General features: G+C 43.7%; 1 protein-coding gene across 2 annotated transcripts in view; it reads right to left on the reverse strand.

The window, feature by feature from the left end:
- DPYSL2 (dihydropyrimidinase like 2) overlaps positions 1–14,268 on the reverse strand; it is a 131,075-nt gene that overhangs the window by 35,927 nt on the left and 80,880 nt on the right. For both annotated transcript variants that reach the window (XM_031949639.1, XM_012540554.3), the window contains exons 4-7: positions 3,218–3,382; positions 2,669–2,730; positions 1,174–1,254; positions 600–668 (exon numbers count right to left, since the gene is read on the reverse strand). In XM_031949639.1, the coding sequence (XP_031805499.1) occupies positions 600–668; positions 1,174–1,254; positions 2,669–2,730; positions 3,218–3,382 (377 nt within the window). The remainder of the gene's footprint in view (positions 1–599; positions 669–1,173; positions 1,255–2,668; positions 2,731–3,217; positions 3,383–14,268) is intronic.

The raw sequence follows: 14,268 nt of genomic DNA on the forward strand, positions 1-14,268 counted from the left end.
CCTCTTTAGGCCCTTGCCCACACTTGTGCCCTGTGCCACCTTTAGGCCCTTGCCCACCCATTTGCCCCTACCACCTTTAGGCCCTTGCCCATGCTTGTGCCCTCTGCCACCATTAGACCCTTGCCCACCCACTTGCCACTACCACCTTTAGGCCCTTGCTCCTGCTTGTGCCCTCTGCCACCTTCAGGTGCTTGTTTCTTGTGTCTATAATGGAATGCTTCTCCTTGTTTCGATAAGTGGGGCTGGATCTTTGACCTCTGAGGTCGCTGCCAGAGGCTACATTGCCTGGCACACAGTAAGCGCTCAATAGACTGACTGATACAGGCATCTGGGCTTCAATCCTGGACAAGCAACCTCATTTCTTTGGTCTCTGCTTCCTACAACTCATAACCCCAATTCCCAGAGGACTATGAGAGCACCAACCAAAAAGCTACAGCACTGGGCGCTGCTCCTCCCCCACACCTCAAGCTGGGAACCTCAAGAAGGGTCCAGGATTGGCCCAGAATGGGCTGTCTCTCCAGACCAGGGGCTGCCAGTCCATGTCCTCCCCAAGCACCCCCTGCCCAGCCCACAAGGGAGACACATGGGCAAGCATTTACCTCTTCAGGCCGGCTCAGGACATGTCCCTCAGGGCCAGTGATTCCCAGGTCCAGGATCCTCTGCTGCTCCTGTGATGTTGGGGAAAGAAAAGAAAACTGTTTAAGTACCATCAGTTGGGGAAACTTGCCAGAGATGGGTGGCAAGCCCGATGGGCAGGTTTTAGGCATGCTGGATCCCCCAGGGGACGTCAGCAAAGAGCCACGAGAGGCAGTGGGGAGCCTGCACTCAGGGCACACTGAGGGAGGTCTGGGAGTTACGGTCGCCTGCGTGTCTAAGGCTCTGGGCAGGCTGAGAAGGGACGTGGTCCTGGCCCAGGAGCTCCAAGGCCAAAGGTCCAGGCTTGCCCCAAGAAGGATGGATTCCCCCCCAGAGCCAGGGGCCCAGTAGCCCTTGGGGAATGGTCCCCCCATAGGCAGAGAAGGACCACTGAGGTCTCCGGAGAGCTCACAGGATTTACCGGTGTGCCAGGCTAGGGCAATGCCCAATGGGCCGCCATTGTCTGCTTTGTTCCCGGCAGGGCCGGCATCCCCAGGCCCGACCCCCTCCATTTGGGGGCTCAGAAGGAAACGTTACCTCTGCGATGATGTCGCCATTTTCAGCATGGACCTGGGCGATGGCGCCGATGTCCCGGATCACGCTCAGGACTTCGTAGATCTGGAAGAGAGTGGACTCCGTTAGTGGCCGTGGCAGGCGCCTCCTCCCAAATCACAGCTTTGCCGCTGGAAGGACCGCCTCTGCTTTACAGATGAGCGCCCTGAGGCCCTGGGCAATGGAATGATCTGGGCACTTAGACACATAAAAGGGAGGGCCAGGATTTGAATTCAGATCCTGCCGCTGCCATGTCAGTGCTCTCCCCTACACCACACAGCTTCCCCTGCAATCCTGCCTCTTTAAGTCTCCTTCCAAGCCCTCAAAGAGACATTTATGGGGCAGGGCTCTCACAGAGGGGCCACTCGGCATTTCAGAGGCAGCATAACCTAGAAAATCCTGGAAGGGGACCCAAAAGCTGCTGAATTACTCTGCTGTTTCAGGCTCACTCAGGAAAACCCTAAGGACGCCCTGGGAAAATGGAGAAAACATCATTAACAAAGCAAGAGCCTTCCAGGCTCAGGAGGCCGGCGCTGTCCCAAAGCACACAATGGGCAGAAAACACGTTCATGGGATGGAGACAAAACACACCTTCATAGGATGGAAAGGAAAAGGTCCCTGAGAAAACACCTTTATAGGATGGAGGGAAAAGGTCCCTGAGAAAACATGTTCATGGGATGGAGACAAAAAATACCTTCATAAGATGGAGAGGAAAAAGTCCCTGAGAAGTCCGTCAGGCTGACATCAAGGGAGCACCAGGCCCAGCTCTGGTCAGGGCCCCACAGCAATGGCCAATGTCCAGAGGAGGGCAAGAGGCCCGGTGAGGGGGCTGGAGGGGGCCCGGGCCACGTGAAGTTTGGGTAAGGGAACCAGGCACCTCTAGCCAGAACAAGAAAAGATTTGGGGGAGTGAAGAAGAGGAACAATGGACACTTTAAGGCTGTTCTGTAAAAAGGATTCTGGACCTTCTGGCTCCAGGAGACAGCACTGGAAGGCAGGGTGGGAGCTGAAAATGGAAGCCAACCAAGGCTGGATCTCAGGAAAAAAGGAAGAGGAGTGCAAGAGGGAACCGGCTGTCTCAGGCAGAGGCAGACATCTTCAACCAGAGGGGTGGGAAACCACATGATGGGCGCCATCGTGAACACTTTTGGGGGATGTGGACTGGCCTGGATGGCCGCTGAGATCCACTCTAACTCCGTGTTCCATGATTCTATAGTCCAGTCCCTGTTTTTACACACCAGGAAACTGAGGCTGGTAAAGATGAAATCAAGAGTCCATCATCACATAGCTTAAGTGAAGGGAAGGAAAAGGAAGGAAAAGGAGAAGGGAAAGGAGAAAGGAAAGAAGGAAGAAAAGGAGGAAGGGAAGAAGGAAGGGATGAAGGAAGGGAAGGAGGAAAGGAAGGAGGAAGGGAAGGAGGAATGGAAGGAAAGGTTGTCACATACTGACAAGTCCCTTGGAGACAAGGCCATAACTCCTACCTGAGAATCTGTGAGCTGGAAGCGATCTTTGAAGGCCATGTACACTAAGAAGGAGTTCACGCCTGGTGAACAGAGAGAGAGAAGAAAGAAACTGTCAGACCAACCAAATAAGGCAGAGGGGGAAAGGAACTTGCCCTTAGTGGGGGAAGGACTTGGGAAGGCATGCTGCCTCCAAAGGGCGCCAAGGGTTTGCTGACTGACTGATTCCAAGGTGCTCTTCTTCCAGGACCTGGCCACCCATCTTTCAGCCAATCTACACCGATTCATTTTTTTTTTCCTATTTTACTCAATTTACTTGATTTTTTAAGTTTTTATTTTTATATTTTATATTTTTATATTCTCTTCCTTTCCCAATACTCATTAGTATTCCCTTAGCCCTTTGAGATTTTTGCATGTTATCATATTTGACCCTCACAAAAACTCCAGTAAATGTTTGTTGAATTGAACCCAACTGAACGTACACATATACATATCACCCATCATGATAAGTAAAAACAGAGGCCCAAGAAGGGACCTCTCCACAAGGGCCACGGGGCACTGCCAACCTACCATGGTCCTTCACCAGGGTTTCCATCTCCTCCTGGATCCCTTTATGCCATTCTGTGATGTCCACGTGCAGTGAGTAGTCACAGCAAGATTTGCTATCTGCCCATTCCCTCCACTGGTCAAAGGCCGTCAGCAGGCTGGTCCCGGGTTCAGGAACAACATGATCAACTGAAAAGAAGCAAACGATTACGGCCATTACTGAAAGAGTACGTTCTTGTCGCCGCTCACAATTAGAACGACCAAACCAAGATGGCGCTCCCTCTGGCTGGTATCCAGGAGTCCACTTGGGCAACCTGATGCCTAAGGATGCGCGGTTAAATCAGAACTCGGCTACAAAAGTTTACGGGTGAAACTGAGTGGGAAAGACGCGGATCCGGTTTCCCGATTCAAGACCCATGAAAACTTAGGCCTCGGGAAAATGCCCTGGACAAGGTTTCCTTAGACACAGCATAAGTGTCGAGTGACCAGCCAGACAATCTCATCTCTGGTTTTAGAACATTCACCTCCCATGAGATGCTTTAAGATGCTGAACCGGGCGAGGGGCCACGGAGAATGGTCTCCTTGAGAGTTCCCTCACCTATCCCCTTTCCCTGGCTCTGATAAGGCAGGAGGGAGTAAGCAACTCGCCCCCACTCCAGTTTCAACAGCATAATATGACTCAGGATTTCTGTGGGAGCTTTCATCTGAAGAACTCGAAGCATTTCAAAAGCCGCTCCCACATTGTGTCTGCTATTACACAGAAAATCTAGGAATCTGAAAGCTGGAACTCGGCAGCCACCCAAACCACGTAGTCTCCACTACAACAAAAAGCACCGGGCTCAGCATCAGAAGGATCTGGCTTCAAGTTCTGCCTCAGGCACTTAATATCCATGCAGACTACAAATTGACTTAGAAAACCACAAATTAACATGATCTATGTGTACTGCATTGGTGTTTATATTTTTAAACATTTCCTAATTTTATTTTCCTCTGGTTCTGCCTGGCAGAGTGGAGAGTTTGACCCTGTAGCCTGGATGAAAAGTCCAATCCTTTAATCCTCTCTGAAAATGTCAAGTGCCTCAGTTTTCTCTTCTGAAAAATGGAGGAGTTGGGCCAGTCAGTTTCTGATTCTCTGACTCTAGATTCAGGGATCTTTCTCCCAAACAGCATTGCCTCTGATTCCTTTATGGAATACAGCTCTGCCTTCTTTCTCCCAACCCTTTTTACCAATGAGGAAACTGAGGTATAAAGAATTCAAATAATTTAACAAGAACTCCACGGGTACCAAGTGGCAAAGTCTCTGGCTCTCTACCTCCACATCATCCCACCAGAAGCCAGCCAGGTTAGAGACAAGATAGGAGGACTTCCCTGCAACCAAGCTCAGAGAGAGCCTGCGAGATAACCAGAAAATGATTCTAACCAAGGATGGAAGTCAATATTTATTCCATATGCAACCGTCTTTTTATTCTGGTGTTATGGAATTGTTTGCTTTATTCCACAAATAAAACATAAAATAAATAAATGCTGAAAAAATAAATATTGAGTGCCCACTTGGAGATGCAGGTGTTCATGTTGGGGATGCCAAAAGAGATCCAGTAGAGATCCTACCCTCAGGAAGGTTACATTTCAAAGAAGGGAAGATATAATCATCACAGGTTCTGACACAAGGGAAGGGATGATGTGGTCCAGGAGGAGAACAGGAACAAGACTCAAAGGGCCTGTTTTCAAGTCCTGTGTCTGCCATCTTCTGCCTACGGGATCTATGACTATATCTTTTCTAGTCTCATTTTCCTCAACAGAAAATGAGGAGGACTAGACGAGATGAGCTCTGGATCTAAGGTCCAGGATCCTAGGATGCTTGTGGCCCAAACACTGGGATTTCTAGCTATGTGACCCTTCTCGTGTCCTTTTCTCCATATATGTAATGGGACCGAGAATAAAGACTGCAAATCTCACCGGTTTGTTGTGAGGACCAAATGGGAAGATAATGTATGGATAGTCCTGGGACTACTTTAAAGTGCTATAGAAATGTCAGTTATTATCTCAGGAAAGTGGGAGGACTGAAAAGAGATCCAGGCCATGGTCTAAGAATGATCAGACCAGATCTGAGCAAAGACCAAGGATCAGGATGGACATCAACAAAAGGTCATGAAGAAGAGAGAGCCACGTGTTGTCTTGAAGGAAGGTGGAGACTCCAACCACAGAGAAGGCTGAGGGCAGGGGATTAGACCTGTGACCTCCCAGATAAGAAGCCTTGCAGAAGCCAGCAGGTCACCTTCTCTAATAATAGGCTCAGGGTGGCTCAGAGGACTTAGTGACTAGGGTCACTAAGGAAGAGATGGGTCTTGAACTCAGATTTCTTGACTCTGAGGCAAGCTCTCTGACCACGACAAACACTGCCTTTAATCTGATTTCTACATGGTATTTATCGCCAATAATTTTCAGAGGCTGAATCTAGGTCTTAAGTGAAAACTCGGGCTTTAATGCTACCCATTAAAAAACAGGTTTCCTGAAAGGATCTGAAGTTTGAGAACTTCATAAAAGTGTCTCTTTCCCCGACTCCTGGAAATTCAATACTTAAGACATTCAGGAACATGTTTCTGAGAAGCTCCCACATGTTTTCCCACAGTGTTGCTTTCTTGATGTCCTCTTGGGAGAAAAGGGCCTGAAGGGGGAAGGACAGAATGTCCTCTGATCTTCTCCACTGGATGGAGAATCCCTAGCTTTGAGATGACCCTGGGAAGGGCTGGGACAGGATGCACAGCCCTGGGATAACTAAGCAGATCTATCTCTCTCTCTCTCTCTCTCTCTCTCTCTCTCTCTCTCTCTTTCTGTCTATCTTTCTTTCTCTCTTTTTCTCTCTATCTCTTTCTCTCTGTCTTTCTCTCTCTTCTCTCGTTCTCTCTCTCTGTTTCTGTCTGTTTTTCTTTCTCTCTCTCCTTTCTCTCTTTTTCTCTTTCTTTCTGTCTCTCTTCTCTTGTTCTCTCTGTTTCTGTCTGTCTTTCTCGCTCTCTTTTCTCTCTCTTTTTCTCTCTCTCTCTTTTCTCTCTTTTTCTCTTTCTCTTTCTGTCTTTCTCTCTTCTCTTGTTCTCTCTCTGTTTCTGTCTGTCTTTCTCTCTCTCTTTTCTGTCTGTCTTTCTCTCTCTTTTCTCTTTTTTCTCTCTCTTTCTCTCTCTTCTCTCATTCTCTCTCTGTTTCTGTCTGTCTTTCTCTCTCTTTTCTCTCTTTTTCTCTCTTTTCTCTCTTTTTCTCTCTCTTTCTGTCTCTCTCTCTTCTCTTGTTCTCTCTCTCTGTTTCTGTCTTTCTCGCTCTTTCTCTCTTTTTCTCTCTCTCTCTTTTCTCTCTCTCTTTTTCTCTTTCTCTTTCTGTCTTTCTCTCTCTTCTCTTGTTCTCTCTCTCTCTCTCTCTCTTTCTCTCTCTCTCTCCTCCCCCCAAGGACACACAGACTTTTATTGGGAATAAGAAAAAACTCAGTTCCTGAGGCCACATGGGAAAACCTCTCTTCAAGAGGAGCTGTCAAGCTGGCAGCTATAAACAAGTCCTTTGAAGACTAGTGTTTAGAAATGAAGAGAAATTCCCTGCAAGAGTGAGTTTATAAGAGAGCTGGGAAGCAATCCCAGAGTGTTTAGATATTTAAGGTAATGTCTTGGAAGTGCTTGTCTCTAGGAACTACTTGGAAACAAAGGCAGAATAAGAGTTCTTGTTAAAAAGAGAAAAAGGAGGGGAAAAAAGGCTTTCCAAAGACACCCATATCTCCCAAAGATTATAAACTTGTTACAATCAAAAGATTTGGAGCCAATTTGGAGCCAAAAGATAATGGAAGAGCATTGATTGGAGTTGGAGGCCCTGAATTCAAATCCTCTTCTGTTTCTATGTGATCCTGATCAAGTCACTTAATCTGTTTGTCTCAACTGTCTCAACTGTAAATTTGGAATAATAATAGCACTTATATTTCAGGTTGTTCTGAGGATCAAATGAGATCAGATTTATAAAAGCATTGAGCAAAGTGCTGGAAGAGTCAGCTCTAAATAAATGCTTATTTCCTACCAACTTTCCCCATTGGGCAAGACACTCTAGTTCTTTGCGTCTTGATTTACCCATCTGTAAAAAAAAAAAAAAAAAAAAAAAAAAAAGGAGTTGAACTTCAAGGGTCCCAAATCTACGCTCCTTTGTCTAGAAGCCTTGAAAAGTCCCTTCCAGCTCCCTATCCAGGGTCAGATGTGAAATTCAAAGTAAACAAAAAGCCTGGGATCAGATCTCAGTCCTGCTAGTCCATGTGATTTATCTGAGTTTCAGTCTTTTTTATCTGTAATATGACAAGGTTGCACTAGATGATCCCGTCCAGTTCCAGAGCTGGGACTCGATGTCCTAAGAACTAATCAGTGGAATTTCAGCTGAGATGTCCCACTGGAAATATTTCTAGCTCATGAAAACAGAAGATGCCTGAACAGCCACTTGAAAAAAAATCTGACATCAGATAAATCTATCAGAATACTTTGTAATTATAAGATCCAATTTTGGCCAAAAGAGAAGTGAAAAAAAGCTTCCCACCTTTTGTGGCAGTGGTGGGGGGTCTGCGGGTATAGAATGGTGCACAGACTGGCAGCCTCAGCTGACAAAACTGGCTGGTTTGGCTTATTCTGCTTTTCCCTAATTATTTTGGTATTCTCCGTTACAAGGGATGCTCACTGGACAGGGTCGGGGAGAGAGAATCAGAAATGAACCTGACGTCAAACCAAAAGATTTCAACAAAAAAAAATTAAATTGTAAAAATATAAAGTTTAAAAACAAAATCTATCAGGGTGGTGGGGAGGTGTTTGTAGAGAAGAGACGGAAGCTAGAACACGCAGAAGAATGAGCTAGAACAGCAGAGATCGGCTGAAATGTAGGCACAGTTTCTCAAAATCATATTTTTAAATAAATAAAATATTGCCTGACTGTGCAACTGTTTTTTATTTTTCTTTTTATTCCAAAAGGAGGAAGGAGAGGAAATTGATTTTTATAATTGATTACAAAGGAAAGCAATTACATGGAAATATAATTATCAAAGTATTAAAAACAAATTCATGAGGTTCGAATTCAAACCCTTTGCCCTTCTACCTCACCTGCTCAGTTTACAAAGGACCCAGAAATCTCAGAAAAGCTAAGAGATTTGCCCAATAAGTAGGATCTGAACTCAGATTCTCCAGGCCTTAAATCAACATCCTTTCCCCTGTGCTGCCTCTATCTCCCCCAGCCCTGAATCACCACAGCTTGGACCCCAGAGTCCCGCTCCCAGCCAAACCCCTCCTTTTCCCAGGCTCAGCACAGCCTTCCCCACACTGTCCCAGATGGACAAAAGTTTGATTCACAGCACAGACAACGTTCAGTTCCATTCCCAAGGCGCCCGTCTATCGGGGCTCCCCATCGCCAGCCCCTCACTCACTCCAGCGGTCATTACCACCTGCTCTCCACTCCAGTGTGCATGTAAGTAGATTGTGAGTCTGTCTCTCTCTCTTTCTTCTGGGGCAAATTAATCAGCTAGAGATTAAAACCAAGCCGGCATCCAAAGGGAGACAACACGAACACTGTTGGCTTATCTGGGTGGTTTTCCTTTGTGAGAGCTGGCACTCGGCCAGCCCTGAAACATTCTACAGCCGTAGAGGCGATGGGTGAAGGCTTTGTGGGGGACAGAAAGGCCTTTGGTCCCCAGCCCAGCCCTCGGAACCATCAAAGTTTGTAATGAATAAAACAGAAGCGGGCCCCTGCCCCAGAGTGGAAGAAGGATTCCATTGAAATGAAAATTTAAATTCTTTTTCAAGGAGAAAGCACAATACACATACATATATGTGAAAGGCTGTCAAAGGGAAGGACTATTAGACTTCTCCTTAGTCCCAGAAAGACTCAGAAATAGGGACAATGAGTAAAAGTAATTTTTTAAAAAATCATGTTGGGAAAAATTCCTAATTATTACAGCTATCCAAAAATGGAATGGGCTAAAATGTTTGTCAACCTTTGACTCAGGGTGTCCCCAGTAGGCCTATATTCCAAAGACATCAAAGAAAGACAGACTCAAATGCACAGAAATGTTTATAGCAGCTCTTTTCATAGCAACAAAGAACAGGAAACTAAGGTGTGTCCATCAATTGGGGGATGGACAAACAAATTATGGTATAAAAGGTGATGGAACACTATTGTGTTGGAAGAAATGCTGAAGGGGATGGGGTCAGCAAAACCCGGGATGAGCTGTATGAACTGATAAGAGTCAAATAAGCAGAACCAAGAGAAAAAACTGTAAAATACCAACACTGTAAAAAAAAATTAAAGTAAATAAAATTGTAAAAATAAAAATATCAACACTATAAAACAAATTACAAATAAAAATAAATAAAATTTTTAAAATAAAATATAATACCAATACTATAAATGCAAATTTGAAAGCTTTAAAGACTTTGACCAAGCAAGACTCTTATCCACATCTGGACAGAGAAGTGATGAACTCCAAGTACAGAAGAAGACACATTTTTTGGTCATGGCAAATATGAGAATTTGTTTCCACTTGACTATGCATGTTTATTATTAGGTTTCTTTTTGTTTTCTTTTTTATCAATGGGAGAGGCACAGAAAATCAACTTTTGTCAATTAAAAAAAATAATTCTAAAAAAAAGTGGAAAGGGTAGTGAGTCTCCCCTCTGGGGGGGGGGGTCTTCAAAAAAAAGGCTTTTTAACTGCTTGTTCAAGATCAATGGGTTCATCTTGAGGTTCCTTCTAGCTGAGATTCTACTATCTCTGCACCTTTTATTATTATTACTATTATTTCCTAATTATGTAGCACTTAAATGTTCACAAAGAGCTTACATACACTATATCATTTGCTCCTAGCAACAATAATACAAGTAGGTGCTATTATTTTCCCATTTTACAAAGGAGGAAACTGAGGTTAAGGGAAGACTCATTAACTCTTCGGGCAACTTTTCCATATTAATATTAATGATGATACACTGCAATGAAGGTAACTAGTTTTTCTGGAAATAATTTATTCTCCACTAATTTACCAGTTGGAAAGTCAACTCTACAATGGAAAGCATTGATCCAGAGGACGTTCAACTGTTTAGAAGCTCTTGGACAAGTAAATTCCTCATATGGTCCTCTTTTATAAAATGAGAAGGCTGGGAAGAATCCTCTCTAAGGTACTAGTCAGTTCTATCTATGATCCTGTTACTTTAATCAAGAGACAACAGTACCTTTTTACAAGTTCAATTTTACAAGATGCCCAAGAACAAAAAATTCCCATCTTCCAATGTCTTCTTGGGGAAAACATGACTTTTTTATATGGGGCTAAGCACACAGCATTTTCTAATTGTCCACCATACTCGGCCTTGGCTAAGCACTCCATTCCATTTGGAAGGACCACTAGTGACCAGCTTCCTAGCATTTCTATTAATAGTACCCAATTCCAATTTCTGTAACCTTTTCAATTATGCTAACAAACCGATCATGCAAAACACATGGGAGCTATCCCTAGAGAGTCAACTAATGATCCTAGCACAGTGGGAAGATGGCAAAGAGGATCCAGCTTGAATAATGCAAATCAACTTGGGGTGCTAGTTAGGGGTTGTATTAAAACTTAAGCACCTCATAAAATGTTCTTTCTTTGAGGATTGGGGCAGCCCATGCCCAGCAGGCCTTCTGGCACTTCAGATCAAAGGCGAGGCTGATGGGATCTCGAGAGAGTGATGAAGAGTCATTTATAATGTGTAAATCCTTCAAGAGTGACGAACTAAACTCTGAACAGAAGTCTTTCCCTTGAATCATTGAAACCAGACTTAGAAAGAGTGGCGGGGTCCCTCTGGCACATCTGTGGGCAACATGAAGGCCATGAAATCTTCCCAGAAATTTGGTGCATTGAAGTAAAAATGGAGTTTGAATGGGGGACTGTCAGTAAGGAACCCACTACCTTAGGTAGACTGGAGTGTGGGATGGATTTTGACTCCGAAAGCCTGGCTCCAAAGCTTGCCTCCGTTGATTACTAGTTGTATGGCTGAGCAATTCACAATAGTTTCCTCATATGTAAAAATGGAAAATAATATCACCTACTTAACAGAATTGCTGCAGGAGAAGTCCTTTAAAATTTTCACGCATATACTCTATTACATGAAGCTTTCCAAGATTGTGGGTGATCAACATTAAATGAATTTTCTACTCATGTAGGTACATTCATACTTCTGTTCTCCCCCAAGCTCCTTGAGGCAAGAGAATGCTTTTTTTATTTTGTATTTGTAGCCTCAGTGGTTAGCACAGAGCCTGACAAATGGTAGATGCTTAATAAATTATTTGTTGAATAACTGATTGTTGAACCAAAAAAAGAAGGGCTAACGAGATGTGGCAACGGAAGAATATTATATAGCTGATTCCTTCCAAGAGACAAATCACCATTTACCCATCTTTCCCCTTTCTTCTCATTCGAGGCCATTCCTTGGGTGATGAATCCAAATCTCCCAACAGGCTGAACACTATTCTCTTGAGTTTTCGTACATGAAATAAGATCCCATACCCCAAGAGTAAAGAGGCCTTCCTAAGCCTCCTCCCACCAAGTCCACAAATCTGATCCTGCACAGTCTTCCCACAAGAATCCAATAGCTGGAATGGGAAATGGGAAGGGAAAGGAGGAAGGGGAAGGTAGCAACTCCTATATTCTATATAAGGATGTTCCCTCATGTAACTTGGGATTTAACCAGCACACATGTGGAAGAAATCAGACTGCATAACTGAAGGAAGTGGAGAAGGGGAAAGAAAGAGGAAGGGAACAAGAAAGGGGAAGATGAAAAAAGCTTGGAAAAGCAAAGAAACAGGGAAGCAAAATAGAGATGGGTGACATCCAGCTAGAGATGCCAGCCAGACCCCCCAGCCAAGGCTCCTCTCCTAAAATGGGTAATTTAAGGAAACAGCCAGCCCAGCTGAGAAGTCATTACACTGAGCCCCATGTTCTGTCTGCACAATCAAACTGGCTCTACCACTGTCAATTGCAGCCAGTCAAATAAAACCACTGGCCAAGCCCAGAAACTGGAGTCTAAGATTATTCAGGAAAAGAATTCTCATAAAGAGACTGCCTACTTTTCTACCTCTTCGAGAGAAAGCCACTATCATAGGTTCATATATCTAGAGCTAGAAGGGACCTGAGAAGCTATTTAGTGCAACCCCTCATTTTACAGATACAGAAACTGAGGCTCGGAGATGTTTAGTGGCTGTCCAAAATATTAGAGTGACCACTCTAGAAGGAGGTGATCGAATCCCCAAAGTACAGAATAGGTCTACCTTGAATAGTTAGGGAGATGCTTCCATCAGAGAAAGTAGCATTTCCTATTTCCTAGATTTTTCAGGATATCATTCCATCACCATTTCTTCTCCTTTTGCTTTTGTTTTGCTCTGACAATGCACTCCACCAGCCTGAATAAACAACCCAAATCTCTCCAGCGATCATGTCAACTGTCGAACTCAATGAACTCCAGTGATTCCATGGCACCTCCAAATGCCACGGTTTACATGCTTACAGATGTTTGTTTAGTATGAAGTTTACAGCTCTTGATAGCTTGGTTTCCAGCCTTCTTCTGCCTCATTCTCCATTATGTTCTATTGGGTACTTCCAGCTACGAGGGCTTGCTAGTTATTCACTCGGCTCTCAGCTTGGGCCATGTCCCTCTTTTGCTGGCTTCTCTATCCCACTCTGTTCATCTCCCACAAATCCCAACATGACCATCACTATCACTCCCACAGGGCTTAGGATTACAGTGTAGAGCCCACATATTTTTTAAATAATGAAATGAACAGCAAATGGCAATATTTCAAACTCTGAGAGAGAAGGAAGTGTAAGAAATTATGAAGGGAATGGCTGCAGAGAAATCTAAGCATTCATGTGAACTAATGCAGAATAAGGAAGGAAGAAAGAGGAAAATCAATTATACAATTCCAATATTGTAAAGACACAAACCTTTTAAAATTTTTAGAACTCTGATCAAGGGAAAGGCTGACCAGGATTCCAAAGGACTCATGCTGAATTAAACATGCTTCCCATCTCCTGACAGAGAGGGGATGGATTCAGGACATAGATTGAGACGTGTATTTTTGATATAGTCTATGTGGAAATTTGCTTTTGCTTGACTATACATATTTTTACAAGAGTTTTCTTTTTTTTCAACCCAACTTTTTGTGGAAGGGGAATGGAAGGACAAGATAATAGATTTTTAATTGAAAAAAAATGAATTAAATTTTAAACAGAAAAGTCAAGCCCAAATGACTAAGCAATTTGCTTGAAGTCTCCTGGGATCTTGTGACAGAGCTATCGATAAATCTAGCAGATTCTGTAATTTACATCTGCATATAAAGGAAAACAGATCCATATTTAAGTGATGGACAGAAACTTAATAAAAAAGATGATTATTAAAAAAATGATATTTAATGGCAAGTGTCACTGGCAAAAATGGGAATGAAATTGTAGATGGGAAAGGGGAGAGGAGGCAGCTAGGTAGCACTGAGTGGATGGACTGCAAGACTAAAGAATCAGGAAGAATTATCCTCCTAAGTTCAGATCTGGCCTCAGATATTTACAAGACACTTCACCCTGCTTGCCTCAATTTCCTCATCTGTAAAATGAGTTGGAGATAGAAATGGCAAATCATTCCAAAAAACCTCAAATGGGGTCATGGACTGAAAAATGACTTAACAACAACAAAGAGGAGGACAGGAAAAGGTGAGTAACTGGAATAAAATGTATTCATATTGAGTGGAAGCTTGGAACTCAAGGGAGAATTGCTATAGAAAATCTTAAAAGAATTCATTAATTTCAGGGAAGGTCATATTTCCCATAATTAGCCAAGTACTGTATTAGGTATTAAAAAAAACTCTTGAACAATTAAAGTTGTCACCAATTACAGTAAGAGGTAGTTTGTTCCTCCTCCTTGACAGTCTTTGAGCAAAAACTGGATGACACCTTGTCAAGTAGGTTGGACAGTATATTCCTGGACTAAAGGGCCTCCGAGGTCCCTTCCCATTCAATGATTCTGGCCCAAGAGATACCCTTATCTCTTACCTAAAATAAC

This window comes from Sarcophilus harrisii, chromosome 2 (genome assembly GCF_902635505.1).
Source record: "Sarcophilus harrisii chromosome 2, mSarHar1.11, whole genome shotgun sequence".
NCBI classification, from domain to species: Eukaryota; Metazoa; Chordata; class Mammalia; order Dasyuromorphia; family Dasyuridae; genus Sarcophilus; species Sarcophilus harrisii.